Raw genomic sequence first — 19,948 nt, 5'->3', positions numbered from 1 at the left:
AAATAATAACAATGGTATAAATATATTAACACTAACTATTATAATAAACTAGTTGAGTGGTAGAGATGACAAAAAAACCTTTACCCGATGGGTACCGGAAACCCTAACCCGAGTTGACAGGATAAACCCTTAAGTTAACCGGGGACGGGGATGAGTATTACCCTAATGTAAAAAGCGGGGATTAGGCTGGTTCTACCTGTCGGTTACCCATATCCATACCCGAAACCGACTCTAATGGGTACTCGAGATATATATATATATATATATATATATATATATATATATATATATATATATATATGATGTTTTTTTAGTCAATTCATAAATCATAATGCATAAACGGAAATCAGTAGACAAAGCGAAGTTTTCCAACAATCACACTTTTTGGATGACTTTTAAGCTGTGTTTGGCGTGACACAGCTAGCTGATAAGCTAGCTTATTTTTCGAGCTTTTTTATGTTGTCGTGTTTGTAAGTTAAAAAGTAGCTTATAAGATAACTTTTTGAAAAGCTACTTAGACTAGCTTTTTAGGAGCTTTTTTAAAATTATCCAAATACACTCCTTAATTAATTATAGAAACATATATCCTTACATGTCCTTTTATGTAATTTTATATATTTCAGCTAGCTTTACCAAACGTTACTTTTTATCAGCTAGCTTTTCAGCTATCAGCTAGCTTTTTATTCATCAGCTAGGTTTTCAGCTAGTCCGTCAAACATGGCCTTAATGTCTATGTTTTTCTTTTTTATTTATTTTTCTTTTCATAGCAAATGATTTATGTTGTAAACATGAATATTATTGTTGGTGTTTGAAGACATTAACTGATTATAGTGATTAATATTAGTTTTTGTTTTGTTGGTTAATATGTATATATGAGTTATTTTTCATAAAAGTTCAAAACATTGTAATGGGAAAGTTGAGGATAGATTTTTAATCATCGAACTTGGAACATAAAACTTGATATATCTGTACCCATCCTTATTGAGTAGTATAAGTGATGTTATGCAATTAAAATATCGCTACTTCAAGCTTTTTTGTTTGTTTGTTTTGTTTGTTTTCAAGAAATGCTCATTTTTATTTTTTTTCAAGATAATATTTTGTTAAAATTTGTATTTTCTTGAAATTTCCCTAACTTGTATGGAAATCTTTTATTTTCTTGAACTTTGTCCTAATTTTTGTAATATATATATATATATATATATATATATATATATATATATATATAGAGAGAGAGAGAGAGAGAGAGAGAGAGAGAGAGAATATTTGCTAACAAATATCATTATTTTTTAAAATTGTCTTAATAATATGATTAAATATGTATGTTTCCTTGTAAAGTTTTCCGATAATATCATGCATGAACTATAATGGCTACTTAAGATACACCGTAATAAATAAATATAAAACTTAAAATTATCAGAAATTTGCCAGATAATATCTTTATTTTCTTGAAATTTGCCACGTCCTAATAAATATATTTTTTTATTTTTTATTCAAACAAAAAAATATAAGTTGTCTTATAATATTAACCCTATTATATATCACTCCTTTCTGAAATTTAATTGTAAAAAATTATCACCTACTTATAAATTTACACTTTCATGGAATCTGCCTAATAAATATTTGCACTTTCTTGAAATTCACCTTGTCCTACCTCCTAAAAATTATCACCTACTTATATGCTAACTTTGAAAGAATGGCGAGAAAAGCAACAGCCCTAAGCCTCTCTATCGTAACGTCAGGCAAAAGGAAACCCGATCATCCTCGTTGACTCTCCTCTCTAGCCGTTTCCCTTCCTCCTTGACTCGCCGTTTCCTTGACGACCTACCGCCGTTCGCTCTGTAGTTTCTCAGCTTTGTCGGTGTTTCCCTGTAGGCAGGTAGCTAAAAAGGCCGTTCTTACAAGTTAGTTTCAGATATTGTTAGACAATTTCATCTTATTAATCATAAATTGCTTCCTTAATTCCTTTATATTTTCTACTTCTTAAGACGATTTTTGTATTTGATCCTTTTTGAATGATGTCATTTGCTCCTTAATGAACAAGCTTCAATATTCGACTGCCATAATGTGTGTTTTGCTTACCATTGGCATCGAAGTCAAATCTATTAATGATATCTATTTGCCTTTGTACAGAATACAAAGTGCATTTACCTTATTAATCTAGTAGAGTTTGAAATTGAACCCTTAGAAAGGGGATGGCCTGTTAGTTTCAAAAACATATTATTTGGAACCAGCATATCATTGTTAGTCGAAACACTTTAGATAAGATGTATGCTGATAAAAGATCCAGTGATATAGAAACATAAATTTGAGAAGATTGTTGTTTCTAATTTTTGAGATTCATAAACAACCATGTTGAGATTTTTTGTTTTGTTAGATTCAATTGTTTGCTGATATCTAGTAAAAACTTGAAATTTCCTATATGTTCTCTTACTCAAGTTGCATATTGAAAATATTAATAATTTGAATTTTCTGTAGCAGATCCTGACATTGAACCACTATAGAGTTTCAAAGCTTACCAAGATACACAAAATCGTGGGATCTTCATCTTCTTCTTCATCAACCCATAACTCATAATGGTTGTTCTCTCTGAACTCCTCTTAGAAGGATCTTCATCTTCTTCATCAACTCATATTCATAGTTCATCAACTCATGATCAAAGATATGATGTATTTTTAAGTTTTAAAGGTGTTGACACTCGTCATAGTTTCACTAATCACCTTCATAAGGCCCTCATTGATGCCGGTATCAATACCTTCTTGGATGATGAAGAGAATGAAACTGTGGAAGATCTGAAACCGGAACTGGAGAGTGCAATTAAGGCATCTCAGGCTTCTATTATCGTATTGTCTAAAAATTATGCTTCATCAACATGGTGCCTCGATGAATTGGTGTTGATCCTTGAACAGCGTATCACATCCAACCATATTGTTATTCCTATATTTTATCAGGTGGAGCCCACCCATGTCAGAAAGCAACAAAGTAGCTTCGGTGATGCAATGGCTAAGCATAAAGAGACAATGGAGGAAGAGACAAATGAATATAAAAGAAGTCAATGGGCTCAAAAGATAGTCCGATGGAATAAAGCGCTTATAGAAGTTTCTAATTTAAAAGGAAAGGACGTAAAAGGAAGGTAATCACTTTCTTACCCATATTTCCATACGCCTTCGATTAAGGAATAAAATTTTCGTATCATCTTATCCCTTTCTATTTCAAGAAGTTTTCTCAATATCATCAAATATTTCTCCATTTCATGTATTAGGACGAAGAAAATGCAAAAAATTGAATCTATGTTTCCTGTTAAGTAATCTTTTAATCAATTCATATCAAATAGATTAAGCTTTATTATAAATTGACATGTGCGTTAGGACAAAGAAAATGTCCAATTTATCTTTCTTATATTATTATTAATATGGTTATTATTGTGGGCCCTGCCATACCCACCTTGTTTCTACTCCATGTGTGAACACCCTTCCCTCCCATATTGACACTTTTATTTGTCCAGTAGAACGAAAATAGAAAGCTAAAACCCTAAAGTAAAACAATAACCAAAATCTAGTACGATAACCCATCAGTGAAGATTCACAAACAATGAACCAAATCAATAAATTTGAAGAATCAGAAACAAAATTTTAAGATTCACAAACAGTAAACGGAATCAATAATCTGATGAATGATGGTAGTGTTGGTATGCTACCTAACTGATTCACTGAAAAACTGCAAAAGGGCCATAAGCTAATTTGTCATTTGGAATAAGGGAGGAGGTTTTAGGAATAACCAACTGTCATTTGTACAACAACCTTCCTTGTTTCAATGTAAATCTTGCCAATAGTTTGTCTGTGTTTAGGATATGATATTCTGAATAAATAGATCAACTACAGTTTCTGTGTAAATTGCTTACAAGGAAACCCTAATTATCGACAGAAAAGATCTCGGCTATAGTTTTCATCTGTAAATATTTGGGGTTGCCACTTTTTTTTTTTGAAGCTCCCATTTTGTACCCGATCTCAAAGTCAAAACTTATAAATTTGCACAACAACTTTTGTTTGACCAAAACCTTTAAACTTCTTTGATCTGTATGTATAAGGGAGTGCCTCCTTAGGAGTTAATGACACCATTTCTATACTGACATTACTATGGCCATAGGATTAAGCAGATTGTGTCTGCCTAATAATTGGTTGAAGTATGTGATCAGGTTTGAGTTTTGCATCCGCACCACCCCAACTCCAAAACTAGATAGTTTCCAATATAATCAATTGAGTGAAATTAGGCATTACTAGTATAGGAACTGTGGTCATGATTTTCTTGAGTTTATTGAATGTTGCTACTGTGGCTTATCTGAATTTCTCTTCTTGCCTTTTTGGCATACAAATATATGTGTGGTGGATTTAGCACATTAATTCACAATTGAAATTAGCGGATTATTCACAAACAATAAACCAAAAAAAAGTTGAAGATGAAGCTAGACTCGGAAAATGAAGCTGATTGAATCCTAAACCCTAAAATTGCATTATGTTTCTCTCTTCCATCAAACCAGAAATCCAAAAAATCCGCTTCTCTCCTCCCACCTCCAATCACCATCTCTAAATCCTCAAAAACCCATGTCTTGAGGGTGAAAAAATGTTGCAGGTGGATGAAGGGGGAGGATCATTGGTCGGGGTTATAGTGATGAAGGATAGTGATGGTGGGGGTAAAACGGGGAGGGGACACTATTAGACTAGGAATTATATGTTGTAATGTTTATATACTCTGTACAGGTGAATAATATGGGAAGCGGATTTGGTCCACATCCTACTCCAATATGGTATCACAGCGGAGCGTGTTACAATGTTTTTCATGTATATTTATTATATTTATACGTATTCTTTTACGTATAAATACATTTTTCTAAGTATAAATATGTACTCAAATATATTTATATTTGCATTTATTTAATAATATTAATAATGACAAATTTAAAAATTAATATGTTTTTTTGAGTTTTAAATAAAATAATAAAAATAAAAATAAAGGTTTTGCAGAAAAGTCTTAATATTTTGGGTCTGTTTTGGAAATAGTCCAAATATTTTTGAGTCAATTTACGAAATAGTCGCAAATTAAGTTGTCACCGACTGAACCGGAAAAAAAAGGTCAGAATGCAACCTTTTACAGGTTTTTAGGACTTTGTTGTAAAAAAACTAATAATTTGGGACTATTTTATAGGCTGACCCGAAATATTTGGACTTTTCTAAAGATTTTCCTAAGATCATTGTATCTCAACATGTTGCCTTCGGTTGACATGTCGTCTCTTTTGCTTAGCTTTGTTATTCTCCCCCATCTTATGATTTCCTTCACTCCACCCTATCCACAATCTACACAGCTAGTTGGCATTCTGTTACAACAACATCATCCACTACACAAGAACCATCTACCACGATACCCCCTACCCAACCCCAACCAAAAGCATACAACTCACCACACCCAAACCGTATCTCTATAGCCAACCTACAACCTTCCTAACTCACCTGACCTAACTGAACACCCCTCCCATTTCAAAACCTACAGTCGCTGACCCAAAACTACACCTCACCGTACTACCAACTCCATTCATATCCCATTTTTGGCTTCCACTGCCCCACTACAACCTACTACGTCATCGTCATCACGCGTACCGGTTCCTCCCCCACCACGAACCATGCAAACCCGCAGTATGATAGATAATTCTAAACCCAAACACCCATTAAAAATACACACTGTTGTTCCTTTTGAGCCTATTTTCCGAAACCCGACAGAAGCCCTACATAATTTAGTTTGGAAACGTTCCATGATGCCCTTATTGATAATCTCACTTAGGAATTAGCGCCTCGTCATCCCTACATGAACTTAATAAGGTATATGTGCATTTTTAAACATAAAACCAGACTTGGTTATGATGCTAGATTTCAACAAAAAGGGGTTGACTGTGATGAAACATTTGGACTGGTTGTTAAACCGGAAATCATTCGTATAGGTTTAGCATTGCTTTATTTCATAGGTGGGAGATTAAACAGTCAGATGAAAAAAACACAATCTTGCATGGACATTTGGCGAAACTATTTACATGCCTTAACCTATGGGATTTCGACACCCATCCTATTTGGCTGAAACTTTTTATATGCATTAACCTGCAAGATTTTAACACCCATCCTATCCTCACCATGTATGTCGATTGAAAAACAATATTTATATGGTCTTAAACAGACACCCAAGGCGTGGTAGCCACGTTTCACCGATTTCATCACCACACTTGGATTTCATCATAGTGCTTGTGACCATTCATTATTTATCCACATGGCACAACATATCCATTACTTTATGTCTACAACATAATCCTTACCATATTGTCCTTCTATTTAAAATAAAAAATTATGTTTCAACTGTCTTGTGATTTTTTCAATGGAAGATTTAGGCATGTTACATTACTTCTTGGGAATCTCTGTGGTAGATCTTGTTTGAGACGGTCAATCTCCACAGAAGTATAAGGAAGGGGAAGACAAAAGATGGAGCAATTTTCAATATATTCACTCCCAAAAGAAAATACAATTTAAAGACTAATGATTGTCTCATGATCTCCTCAATTATAGGAACGGTAGTAATCATGGAAACCTAGTGGAGCTAAAAACAAGGAAATAAAGAAACATTTAACTTCACGTGCAACTAGTTCAGTGATTAACTTGGTCTTCAAGGGTCCTTTAATCTGCAAAGCGGGCGGGTTTCCTGATGGGTGTTCTGGGTCGGGTGTGGGTTATAACCGTATCAATACCCCCTCGGTTAGGAACGACCTTGTCCTCAATGTCAGATGGTAGTTGGGAATCGTCAAATTCATTCTTATTTTCCCATGTGGCTTCTAATATGCCACGCCCTTTCTACTTGAGAAGAACTTGTTTAGTACTCTGTGGTTTATTTGGATCATACGATTATCCAAAATAGCTTCAGGTTCATGAACTGGAAGGTCTTCAATGAAAGTCTCTGGAAGTGACAAATGTGAGGGAGTAGAGTTTCATAGGCATGCTCTTAAGAGTGATACGTGAAAAACTAGGTGAATACGCATTCACGGTGGCAACTCAAGGTGGTATGCTACTTTGCCAATGTGTTCCATAATTTTTAAAGGTCCAAAGAAGTGTTTACAAAGTTTGTGAGATGTGCGTTTTGCAACAGATGATTGTCACTAAATGCGTAACCAGAGATGAACAAGCTCTCCCACCTAGAATTCTTTGTCTTTTTTTTGAACGGTAAATAGCTATATATCTCCTCTGCCTGGGATTGAACCCATGACCTTCTATTTAGTAGTTAGATTATAACATCCATGTTAGCCAAGTGGGCTAGTCCCAACTTGGAGTTCTTAATCTTTTCGATGCTTATTCGCCTGATCTATCATTCTTTGTGATGTGCGTTGTAAGGTGGTTTTAAGGTTGGTAAGTAGTTGTTGATGATCTACTAATGTTGTGTCAATAGAAGCTTCTTTGGAAGAGCCTATAATGTATTGAGGAAAAATCTAGTGGCGGTCGTCCATAGAGCCGGAAATGATGTCATATTAATGGCACTGTGATAGCTTGTATTGTACCAATATTCTGCCAAGTAAAGGTATTTGTTCTAATGCTTTGGTTCATCGCTTGCAAAACAACGGAGATAAGACTCCAAACAACAATTGATTACCTCCGTTAGACCATATGTTTGGGGGTGGTAGTGTAAGAGTTTGCTTCCGAGTTTGCTAAATAGTTCCTTCTAGAACTGACTAAGGAAGAGTAGATCGCGATCATAGACGATAGTTTTTGGAATCCTGTGGAGCCGGTAAATGTAATAAAGGAACAATGTCGCTAGTGTTGTTGTGTTGTATTGTGGTGGCAGGGCTATAAAATGTGAGAACTTGGATAGCTTATCCGTAATGACCCAGATTGATGTTTTTTCGTTGGAAAGTGGTAGGTGAGTGATCAAAATCCATAGATATATCTTCCCACACTTGGTTCGGGATTAGAAGTGATTGAAGAAGGCCATAGGGTTGTTGAGTAGAGTATTTGGTTTGTTGACATACCAGAAACTCTTTGATGTATTTGGTGACTTCCCGTTTAAGATGTGGCAAAAAAAAAGTGTTTATCTGATGCATTGTTGCTACCTGAGTGACCACCCAATGTAGAGGAGTGAAATTCTTGTAACAATGCTAGTCGGAGGGATTCAATTGTTCAGATAAATAAACAGTCCTTGAAGTATAGTAACCAATCGCTGAGTTGGTATCTTGGAAGTTTGGTAGGGTTACTGGTCACCCTGTTGATCCAGGCTCGTCCTTCGGTCATTGTCGTGTTGTAACAATGTAGATTTTCAAACAAAATTTTCATTTCAAAATAAAGTGTTTTCATCCAAAATAAGGCATAAACATTCCACGTGTCATATCATAATACAAATCATATGAATCCCAAGATCATAAATCATCTATCAGTGTGTACAGATCATGTCGGCGCCTTCCCACGGTCCTCGCTAGTACCTGAAACACATACACAACAACTGTAAGCATAATTGCTTAGTGAGTTCCCCAAAATACAACTTACGCACATACGCCTTTCCAGGCCCGGACCTTCCGGTCCATGTGTCTCAGGGAACTTCCGTCCCTACTGGGTAAACCTTCCGGTCCTACCCACGCCAACCTTACGGTCCACATTACAACGCCTTCCGACCCATAACATATTCGCCTTCCGGCCCATAACATAATGCCTTCCGGCCCACATAAATCATATATAGCACATATAACAATTAACTTATCACACGTAGCACATATGTCTCATATCATATCCGACCTTCCGGTCACACAGTCAAACCCTTCCGGGTACAGTATAGTGAGAAGACTCACCTCGTGAATATCGATAGCTAGCAAATCCCGAAGTCACTCGTGCTCGATCCGCCGAGCTACAATCTCCCTATAACATCATACATCTCTTGTTAACACTTTTATCTTCTAAGTTTGACTATCCCTAAGAAGTCAAACATAGGTCAACTATGGTCAACGGTCAACGGTCAACTTGACCGGACTCGGCGAGTGCACAAGGGCAACTCGGCGAGTCTAGACGTATTCGCCAACTCCCTAGGATTCCCTTCTTACTCGTCGAGTGCTTCCCCTGACTCGACGAGTTCCACCTGGGAGAGTCGCGGGGCCACCCCGACTCAACTCGCCGAGTCTCAAGAACAACTCGGCGAGTCCCAGCTCGACTCAGTCCACCTATCGACCCTCTCTAACTCGTCCTGACTCACTGAGTCAACCCGTGACTCGACTGGATCACTCACTGGCCGATCCAAGGCAATCTTCAAGCTACTCGCCGAGTCTGCTCATCGGACTCGGCGAGTCCATGCCATGCAATCACTCAAACTTGCTTCTAAGGTCAGATCTGTTCCAACAATTCATAGATCTGGCCTCCCTAGACTAATTCACCACGTAAAGCCCTAGACTTGGTGCACAAACAACCTCTATATGACCATATATGAAGGATTACCCACAAATATCACTACTCAAGGTCATAACCTCCATTGTTCTCCATAAAGCTTGATGAATAAGGCTCTCTGGACCTCTATGGATCCAGATCCAAGGCCTTATCACTAGCAAGGGACTATTTGGCCATCCAATCAACCCAACAAGGATCACAAGAAACCCTAAAACCAAATATACTTCACAAAACAGAAGATGAGCCGAAATCATACCTCTAGATCGAAGATCTAAGCTCCAAATCCACAGATTAGCAATCTCCTTTGCCTCCTCTTGGCTAGAACCTTCCTCTTCTTTGCTAAACAACACACAAAGTTCAAGAAATACTTCCTTTCTCTCTCAAATCGCTAAAGCACTCTAGGGTTTCTCTCTATGGACTGTTGGGTGCAAATGACGGCCATAAGGCCCTTTAAATAGGTCCCAAACCCGAGAAATTAGGGTTTCATTAAACAGCGTGGACTCGCCGAGTCCATATCCAGGACTCGCCGAGTCCAGACGAATCCCGCGTCCAGAATCGCGACCCTACTAGGCGAGTCTGAGCTCCAACTCGCCGAGTCCCCTCTCAAAACACCAAAAAATTCAAAACAATAAAGATACCTGGCAATCCGGGCTGTTACACGTGTAGTAATCACAGAGTTGTTTGTAACCACAAAAATATGGGATACAAGATGGCTAGCACAAGCGATTCTTCTTGTCTGCTTTGGGCATCAACAACCTTATTTTCTTTTCCTGGCTTGTAGAAGATGTCCAAATTCGTACCCCAAAAGTTTTGTAGCCCGTTGTTCTGGGTCTTAATCAATTGAGTTATCACTTTATTTAGGAGGTGTTTTAGGCTTTTTTGATCCGTGAAGACCCAGAATCGTTGACCCAAGAGGTATTGGCGCCACTTCTTGACTGCTTCAGTAATGGCATGGAGTTCTCGGATATATGTTGAAGCTGTTTGCTTGCATGGGCAGAGCTTCTTGCTAAAGCAAGTGATTGGTTTATCAGCTTGTGAGAGGAAGGCGCCAATGCCAAGGCATCTGTGGTAACATCAAAAAATTCATTGAAATTAGGTAAAGCTAGTACTGGAAGGTGTAACATTGCAACTTTAAGGCTGGCGAAGGCTGTGTTTGCGTCTTCCATCCAGGAGAGTGATGAGCTACGCAGCAGATCCGTGAGTGGGGCGGCCAAGGTAGAGTAGTTTTGCACGAACTGGCAATAGTAGGCGTTAAGCCCAGGAATCCCCGAAGGCCTATGATTGTCTCAGATTTGGGCAGCCACAAAGTTATGAATGGCTTTCAATTTTTCGGGACTGGTGGACACTCCTAATTAACAGAGAGATTACATGCCCTAGGTATTGGATTTCATATACCCCGAAGATGCATTTGGAGAGTTTCGGATAGTATTGATGTTGAGCCAACGTCTGGAACACAATTCGTAAGTGTTCATGGTGTTGTTCTCATGATCGACTATAGATGAGGATGTCGTCAAAGAAAACTAACACGAAGTGGCGTAGTACAGTGAGAAAGATGTCATTAATTGCCACTTGGAATGATAAAGGATTATTTGAAAGGTCAAATGGCATGACCTAAAACTCGTAATGGTTGTTGACAGTCCGAAACCCTATTTTATTGATATCCTCATCATGAACCCGGATTTGGTGGTAACTTGCCCGGAGATCACGTTTGGGAAAAACAAATGTGTCGTGTAGTTCATCCACGATTGGTAAGGGAAATCAATCCTAAATGGTGATGGCGTTAAGAGCATGATCGTCGACACAAAATCTCCATGTTCCATCTTTCTTTCTGATGAGTACGACTGGGGAAGAGAAAAGACTATTGCGGGGGCGGATCAAGCCTTCCTGTAACGTGGTGGAGATGAGATCGATCATGATATGTTTTTGGAAATGTGGATACCGACACTAACATGTTAACCAGTGGTGTGTTAGGTAAGAGAAGGATGTGGTGGTTGTGTCGGCGGCTAGGGGGAAGGGTTGTGGGTGTGGTAAAAATATTTTGGCATTCTTAGAGTAGGGCTTGAATGATACGGTCAGTCGTGGGTGTAGGTGTTGTGTTTTGTGTAGTGGGTTCAAACCGAAGTGCATGCATAGAGGCAACAGATTGCTTTTGTATCAAATGTTGGATGGAACTTACAGTGGCGGGGGTAGTCATATGTGGTAATCATATATGGATGGACCCAATCGAGTTTCCAAGGCTCTAGTGAAATTATCCCAGGTGGTAAGTAATTCAATGTTCAAAAGATACTTATACTAGCTTTGTTCATCTCCACGTAGAAAGAAAGCGACCATTGTGAGTCATTCCGGAAGATTGATGTTATAGAATGTGAAATACTGGTGTGCCTAAAATAACGATTCGAATAGATTGGAGCCATTAAAAGTAACCAAGGTCAGCTTGGGTGGGCGCATTTGTGTGTTGGTGGTGAGAGGTTTGGGTTGTTTACTGGCGGATGCTTTTTCTGGTTTGATTAGGGTTGCCAGGAGAGTATCGGTTTGCTCGTATTCGGTGGTTAGCTGCTTCATGATGATGTCGAGTTGGGACTGGGTGGTAGTTTGGTTGGCGGTGGAAAAAGTAACTAGTTTGGATATATTGTCGACCATGGCTGCCATGGAAGATTAGAGAGTGGGTAATGTCTCAAGTTTTTGAGGCATGATTGAGGACCAGAGCAATGAAAGAACCAAATTGGTAGACCTTGTTTGAGAGAGTCAATCTGTACAGAAGTATCAAGGAAGGGGAAGAAAAAAGATAGAGCAATTTTTGATATATTCATTCCCAAAAGCAAATACAATTTAAAGACTAATGATTGTCTCACGATCTCCTCAGCTCTAGAAACGGGAGTAACCATGCATTGACTTATTCATGGAAACCTAATGGAGCTAAAAACAAGGAAATAAAGAAACATTCAAATTCACGTGCAACGAGTTTAGTGATCAATATTACTTGGTTTTCAAGGTTCCTTTAATATGCAAAGCCGGTGGGTTTACTGATGGGTCTTTTGGGTCGGGTGTGGGTTATACTCGTATCACTCTGTCACCAGAGAGTAGAGATTGTATCGAAATGTTTCTATCCAAGTAGAGTAACTCTATTGGCATTATTTTGCTCGTTAAGACGAAAGATTGTAGTCCAGTTCAGTTCATACACCAACATCACTGAGATTATCTTAGTTATTATGTCAAATAATTGATAGATGATGACACCGCTTATAGGTGCTTCGATAGTTCTCTAAGGCTGGAGGGTGTCGTGCCATCGAAACCGCACTCCCTTCGTTGTCACGTAAGCGCCACGTCATTTTTACAACAAAAGTGCGGTTCCTTGCCACACCTAAGGAGTGGTGCCACACTTTATTTAAAAAAAAATTAAATAAAAACTTTAATTTCTCCCCACCCAATCACAAACCAATCAAATTAGCCACACCCAATCACAAACCGCGACCATTTTTTGCCGCACTGCGGTTTGAACCGCACCAAACCGCACCCAGGGGGAGGTGTTCACTGCTTATGTGGCGAAACCGCACTCCCTGGAACCGCACCACACCCTCAAGCCTAATGTACTTGGCATTTACCTGTCCCGACATGTCATATGTTGTTCAACAAGTTTGCATACATATGTACGCTCTGTGCGGCTCACATGAATGCTCTTAAACTCATTATCCGGTACAATAAAGCCACTATTGATGTTGATATGGGTTTATACATGTGTCACTGTTCACTGTGCACCCTTATCTTATGTTAATTGGGCGGGTTGCCCAGACACTCGTTGTTCCATGTCTAGATAATGTGTCTTCGTGGGTAATAACTTACTCTAATGGTCTTCCAAACGACAAACTACAGTCTTCTTTTAAAGAACATAGGTGTTGCCAATGATGTTGCTGAGATTTGCTTGATTCGGAATCTTTTTCTAGAGTTGGGTTGTCCATGAAAGAGTACTTCTCTCATATATTGTGATAATGTTAGTTCCATATACATGTCGGGAAATCCCATTCAACATCATCGCACTAATCATATCAAGATCGACATTCAATTTGGCAGAGAGAAAGTTCAATGAGGCCATATAAGGGTTTTGCATGTCCCAGCATGTTATCAAATTACCGATATTTTCACAATAGGATTACCATGAGTTTTATTTAATATAGATCCAGGCTAAGCATTCGACATCCTCCTCCTTTGGATCAAGGGGGTATATTAAGACTAGGAATTATATATTGTAATATTTGTAATAGTCATGGTACCAAACTGTAATATTTGTATCTATATACTTTGTACACATGAATAATAGTTGTAATGTTTATAATAGTCGTGTTACTAAACTATAATATTTGTATGTATATACTTTGTACACAAGAATAGTATGGGAAACAGATTTGGTCCATATCCTATTCAAATAGAGATGTTTTTCTCGGAAAAGGATGGGGATAAGGTTTTTTTGTTTGCTAATTTAGATAAAAATAATAATACTAATATTAAAATAATTAAAAATTTAGTATGAAAGGTCAAACTAGTCATTTCATAGGGATTGAATGAACTAGCACTCACGGTATCATAGTGAGTGACCAAAGCCACAAAGATAACCTAGCAGAGGACGATTGTTGCAAAAATTACAGCCTTTTGGACTTGATCCAAAGAAAACAACATAAATTTGAACTATTTTACAGTCTTCTCTAATAAATAAGAATAACTTCTTGTATCTGTGAGTAGTAGAGAATGACACTTAGAGAAGATAACTTGGTTTTTTTTAGACACATGCAAAACCACATTGATAGTTAAGCTTGATGGTCTTGTATAAACATAGTAAAGTTATGTGGCTGATATGTGAAATATTGTAGCACATTGGTAGCTTTCGTCTTATCATACATAAATATTATGACCTTACACATTTGATGACTATATTTTTAGAAGTAAAAAATACAACATGGTTTTGATGTGAATATCTTAATTCATAACAATAATATGGTATAATATTGATTTGATCTTCGGATAAACTAAATCTTCAAATCTTGTTCTTTAGGTTGTAGATTGTGTATTGAAGTTATTGTTAATTCAAGTTTCAGGCCAGAGAAAAAGTTCATTGAAGAAATTGTGAAGAACATACACCGTAGATTACATATACACTTACGGAGTGCTCAACCTCTATTTATTAGGATGGACTATCATATTAATTTCATCACTTCATGGTTGAAAGATGGATCCTCACATATGGCGGATATACTCACTATTTATGGCATAGGCGGGATCGGGAAGACATCTTTAGCCAAACATATATATGGGCTATATTGTCATGAATTCCAGAGAAGCAGCTATATTGATGATATCACTAGGAAATGTAATGGAAATTTTAATGGGTTGCTTGATTTACAAGAACAACTCTTCAATGAAATTTCCAAAACAAGTTCAATAAGATTTCATGATGTATCAATATACACCACAAGGATAGAGAATGCACTAGCCCGTAGAAGGGTCTTTCTAGTTCTTGATGATATCACCACTCTTGATCAGTTGGATTCATTACTTGGAAGCAAAGGTTTTCATCCCGGAAGCAAAGTTATAATAATAACAAAGGACTCATGGTTGACAGAAAGTTGTGCACTTTTCAAAACAAACATTAAACCCAACCATGCAATGCATTTCCTTGAAGGATTAGATGAGATTCAATCACAACAGCTTTTGTGTTCTCATGCATTTAGGTGCAACTATCCCAAGGCAGGTTATGAAGAGGTGTCAGATAACCTAGTGAAGTATTGTCAAGGACATCCATTAGCTCTTAAAGTTTTGGGTAAGTCTCTACATAATCAAGATGTAGCTTACTGGGAAGGGTGCATAGAAGGTCTAATGAAAGAAACAAATTCTCGTATAAATAATGTATTGAGAATGAGCTTTGATGCTTTACCATGTAACAATGATAAGGAGTTGTTTAAGCACATTGCTTGTTTTTTTGTTGGAATAGATAAAGATGTTAGTGAAACAATATTAAATGCATGTGATATAAATACAAGATCTGGGATCACAGATCTCGTTGACAAATGCCTTCTTAGTATAGGACTGAATAATGAATTGAAGATGCATCAGTTGATTCAAGAGATGGGAAGATGGGAAGTACGTCAAGAGTCACTTGACAAACCATGGAAGCAAAGTCGATTATGGTGTCATGAGGAGTCATTTAGAGTGTTAAAACAAAAAAAGGTAAGAGGCCATTTATGCTTGTAGTATTGTGCATGTTCAAAGGATTTTGTATTATCTAATTTTTTTCTATTTTTTTTCAATGTGTTTCTTCTTACTTCTTAGGGAAAGGGAAATGTTCTAGGCCTTGCTCTTGACATGCGCATGATTGAGAAAGAGAAGTTGGGTGCATCATTTGAGCTGAAAACGGATGCATTTAGTAACATGGATAATTTGATGCTACTACAACTTAATTATGTGCATATGAATGGGTCTTATGAGAACTTTCCTGAGGAATTAAGAGGCTTGTGTATGCATGGGTTTCCTTTAAAGTCTATATCTTTAGACTTACCGATGATGAATTTGGTTGCTCTTGACATGTCATATAGCAATATTGAATCATTTGTCGGTTGTGATAGTAATCCACGGCTTGACAAGAGGCAAAAGGTAACTTATCTTCACTCATTATTCTTTCATGTTGAGTTAATGAAATTCACTACTATTCTAACTTATTTCCTTTGTTTTTGAAGTGGGACAGATCACGCTTAAAAGACAATAAGCTACTTGGATCATTGAAGATTCTTAATTTAAGTTTCTGTAAACAACTTCGTAGTCTTGGTGAATTTGAGCAACTTCCTACACTTGAGAGGTTAATAGTTAGAAATTGCATTAGTTTGGTTGAGGTCTGTGAATCAATTGAGAAATGTGTTGACCTTGCCTTCATCGATCTTAGCTACTGCAAGAAGATTGAAAAACTTCCGAGAATCATAAGCATGTTGAAGAGTGTTAAGACAATGTTGCTAGATGGTTGTAGTCTTGGTAAATCTCGTATCCAGATTAGGGATATGGATTCACTGGAATTGTGCAAAGGTAACAACATTAGCATAAACAAAAGGACCTATTTCTCTACCTTTGAGGGTGCCATACCAAGTGATTTGAAGTTCTTTGCAATGTCTTTACCGAGGACTTTAGTAAGGTTGTCACTTGTAAATAGCAATTTGTTCACTGAATCCTTTCCCATGGACTTCAGTTGTCTATCCATGTTAAAGGAATTATACTTAGATAGCAATCCCTTCGATTCCATGCCCAGTTGTGTGAGAACCCTTCCTATACTTGAGATACTTAGTATGGAGAATTGTACAAAATTGGAGTTAGTTGAGTGCCCTCCACGCACTTTAAGAGCATTGTTGTTCGATTCTGATGATCTGGTTAATGTAAAAAAAGTTTTATTTGATCCGGAAATGTCCCCACTAGAGTTACCATTTACCTTGATAACTGTTGAACGTTGGTTGTATGAAATTGAGGGCATTGTGAAAGTCCAAGAAATAGTAGGTGTTGAGGAAAAGGTATTACATAGATTGGGCTGGGCTGATTTAGAATTCCATAATGAAAAGTGTGTGGGAAGTAATTCTTCATCAGAACTTGGAATCCAGGTTTTGTTCAGTTAACTGTCCATGTTTATGTGAATATGTATAATGTAATTGTTATGGATATTAATTAAGCTGGTTGTATTTGGCAGACGATGTTTTATGAATTTGGAATATTCAGCACAATGTTTGAGGCAGAAGAGATACCAAGTTGGTTTAGGCATAGAAGCATGGGTCCATCAATATCATTTACCATCCCATCATCATCATCTCCAAACAACCTCCTTACAGGAATCAACTTTTGCTCTCTGCACACAGAGAAACCTACCGATGAGTGGCCTCTACTTCCAGATGATAATCCGCTCCCTTTTCCTCCAATAATGACAATTAGTAATATAACAAAGAACCGCATGTGGATATACGAACGTCACTTGGAAAAAATTGTGGAAAATGGAAAGGGTTGGGTGTTGTTAAGTCATTGGATGTTTGGGATGAATGAGATGGACGTTGGTGACTATGTTACTATTACTGTTACCCTGCCGTTTTTTAAATTTGTAAAGGAGTGTGGGGTGAGTCTTGTATATGCTAATGGAGAAAACAATGATGAAGAAGATGCATTGGGTTATTACAAATCATGGAATCACATAATTGGTGGAGATCTCTCTCATTTTCAAACAACAACAGGACAATACATCCTAAACTACTATCGATTTTTTCTTCCTTACATAAAATTGTATCCCTATCACCGTAAATTCATTACGGATGGCCCCGACTATCAAGGTAGATGTCATTTTTATTAAATATATTCTTATTGTCATGTCTCATTTATAATGATTTCATCCATGACCCAACTTTTTTAATATATGGATCGTAACTTAAATCTTTTAAGCAAATGGATCTTATGACCCAAATATACCCATTTTTTTTATCGATTTTATTGACCTATAAGACAAGATTTTGTCTTTATAAAATATAAAAACCAAAAGTTGTACTTTTAATTTTTATATGAATGGAAAAAGTAATAATCCGTCTAAATGGGTTGATTTGTTATGTCAGTTGACTATGTCTTTTGATATGCTGGACCATATAAATATATTTATGCTCAATACAACTTGTGTTCAGGACAAAAGAAAGGGTCCTGGTTTAGAGCTTTATCTCAAAGGAATCCTGGATTAATTGGTAGCAGACGTGAGGTATGCTTTTTTCACACCCAAACATTTCTATCATCACAGCATAAAAATGCGTACACAACCAAATATGTTACATCATATCTCCATATACTTAGTTGACTTTTACTTTTCCTTTATTGATCATTAGGGTAAGGGGGAATCTTCAACGTTTCATTATTCACCTGAAAGTGCTTGAGAAAGAGAGGCTGCATGCATGTAACCGAACTACTCTGAATCAATCATGTGAAACTCTATGAGTTCTATCCTAATTTTCCACAAGAATTAAGATAGTTTGCTCGTTGTCACACTTGGTGCCCATATGTGAAATGTTCTGGGCTTTTGTTTTCATATATTTTTTTTTATTTATCTTTGATTGCGAATGATAGGTGATAAACAATATTTAATGTTACTATATTAGTTTTTAAATGTATGTTTGTATGTGTGTTATCTCTCGGCCCTTTGCATATCTCGCCCATTCTTTGTAATTTGTATTTTATATGTGTGTATAATGAGAAGGGTAAAGAGACAGGAAGATAAATTGATTTCAGTTAATACATGTGTGAGGAACATGATGTAAGTCTCTGTGTTGTACTGATTGCTTTATATATATTCGATATTTTTGCAGAGTTTCCATGATTCTCATGATTTTTGCGTTGCTGTAGGCGTCTTTGTCATCGGCAATTGCCGCCACGAAACCCCACCATGAACTACCAGCCGACATCAGTGTTAAGTTGCCTTGAATTTAAGTAGTATTATAAAATTGTGGTATGGCCATTAAATTTCTGCTCATATTGAGGACTTAAATAAGCTTCTTAGATGCCCTAGGATAAGACATTCAACAGTAATTAGATGTATATCTATGGTACATGTTTAAGAACTTGAATATACTTGTGGGTTGCTAAACAGTTTGAAACTTTCAATATTGGCAACACGGAGTATCTTCATCTCATTTCTTTTCTGGATAATTAATCAGAAATTTGTAAACTATTTATTTGAATTCATAAAAGGGGATTTTCGAATGATCTAAGCATGAAAGTAATCTGTAAGTCTGGTTCCAGTTGTTTGCTGATTTTTGCGGTTCCAACACTAGTGATTTCAAAATGACAAAAATTTTCTGTTTTCATCAGGCTTGGTTGTGAATTCGGTCCCTCTGTTTAACAGCTGTTACTGTACATATGCTAAAATGTTACTACTTTGCACTGTATTTTTTGGATTTTTATTTGTATATTTATTTTATTCAAATTATTAACCTAAAAAACCCCCCAACCCCTTTACCCAGCCCCGTCTTTGGTCTTCCATGTGTCCCCTTCTCTTCTCGGCAGGATGCCACTACCACCAATTTCCTCACATAACCGGTGACCGACATGTTCCAACCCTAGCCATTTCCTTCATTTTTACAAATCGCCGCCGTGTTCGAATTCTAGCCTCCAATGTCTTCCGAACTCTAGCATCCATGTATTCACTGTCTCCGGCCACACTTGCTCAATTAGTCGCAGCCAACCCTCATATTAGGAATGTGCTCTAACCTCCATCGCGATACATTTCTCTTATCGGAGAACCTCAAATGCTATGTTCATTGTTTCTGACAAAGAAACTTACTCTAGTTACCATTGTTACTAACTCCGACGAACCATAACAACCTGTGTTGTCATATTTGATGCTAGTTTCTGGATACACGGTTGTATAGCTATAAACCAGTTTGCGGTTTCTGAACAATAATCACTAAACCATGAACTATTGTAGACAGCGAGTGTGAACAACTGAAAATCCGAAACCC

At 37.1% G+C, this 19,948-nt stretch overlaps 2 protein-coding genes across 3 annotated transcripts; both read left to right on the top strand.

Moving 5' to 3' along the window:
- The first annotated feature begins 14,675 nt into the window (after nucleotides 1-14,675).
- Nucleotides 14,676-16,682, top strand: LOC145009859 (disease resistance protein RUN1-like). Its single transcript, XM_078968491.1, has 4 exons — nucleotides 14,676-15,659; nucleotides 15,762-16,082; nucleotides 16,166-16,505; nucleotides 16,666-16,682. Exons 1-4 carry the CDS (start codon nucleotides 14,676-14,678, stop codon nucleotides 16,680-16,682), a joined length of 1,662 nt encoding a protein of 553 aa, XP_078824617.1.
- Nucleotides 16,683-16,721: 39 nt separating this feature from the next.
- LOC145000237 (uncharacterized) lies at nucleotides 16,722-19,038 on the top strand. 2 transcript variants are annotated; one of them, XR_013661167.1, is made up of 5 exons: nucleotides 16,722-17,068; nucleotides 17,155-17,782; nucleotides 18,125-18,195; nucleotides 18,320-18,744; nucleotides 18,834-19,038. XR_013661167.1 is itself a non-coding variant. In XM_078959432.1 (4 exons), exons 1-4 carry the CDS (start codon nucleotides 16,763-16,765, stop codon nucleotides 18,365-18,367), a joined length of 1,053 nt encoding a protein of 350 aa, XP_078815558.1. In that variant the 5' UTR covers nucleotides 16,722-16,762; the 3' UTR covers nucleotides 18,368-19,038. The 2 variants fall into 2 exon arrangements, 1 of the variants encoding a protein (XP_078815558.1); XM_078959432.1 differs by having other exon boundaries at nucleotides 18,320-19,038.
- Nucleotides 19,039-19,948: the final 910 nt, after the last annotated feature.

The sequence above is a fragment of the Lactuca saligna genome, chromosome 1 (genome assembly GCF_052625555.1).
Source record: "Lactuca saligna cultivar CGN05327 chromosome 1, ASM5262555v1, whole genome shotgun sequence".
Classification (NCBI taxonomy): Eukaryota; Viridiplantae; Streptophyta; class Magnoliopsida; order Asterales; family Asteraceae; genus Lactuca; species Lactuca saligna.
This window is presented reverse-complemented; position numbering and strand designations above follow the sequence as displayed.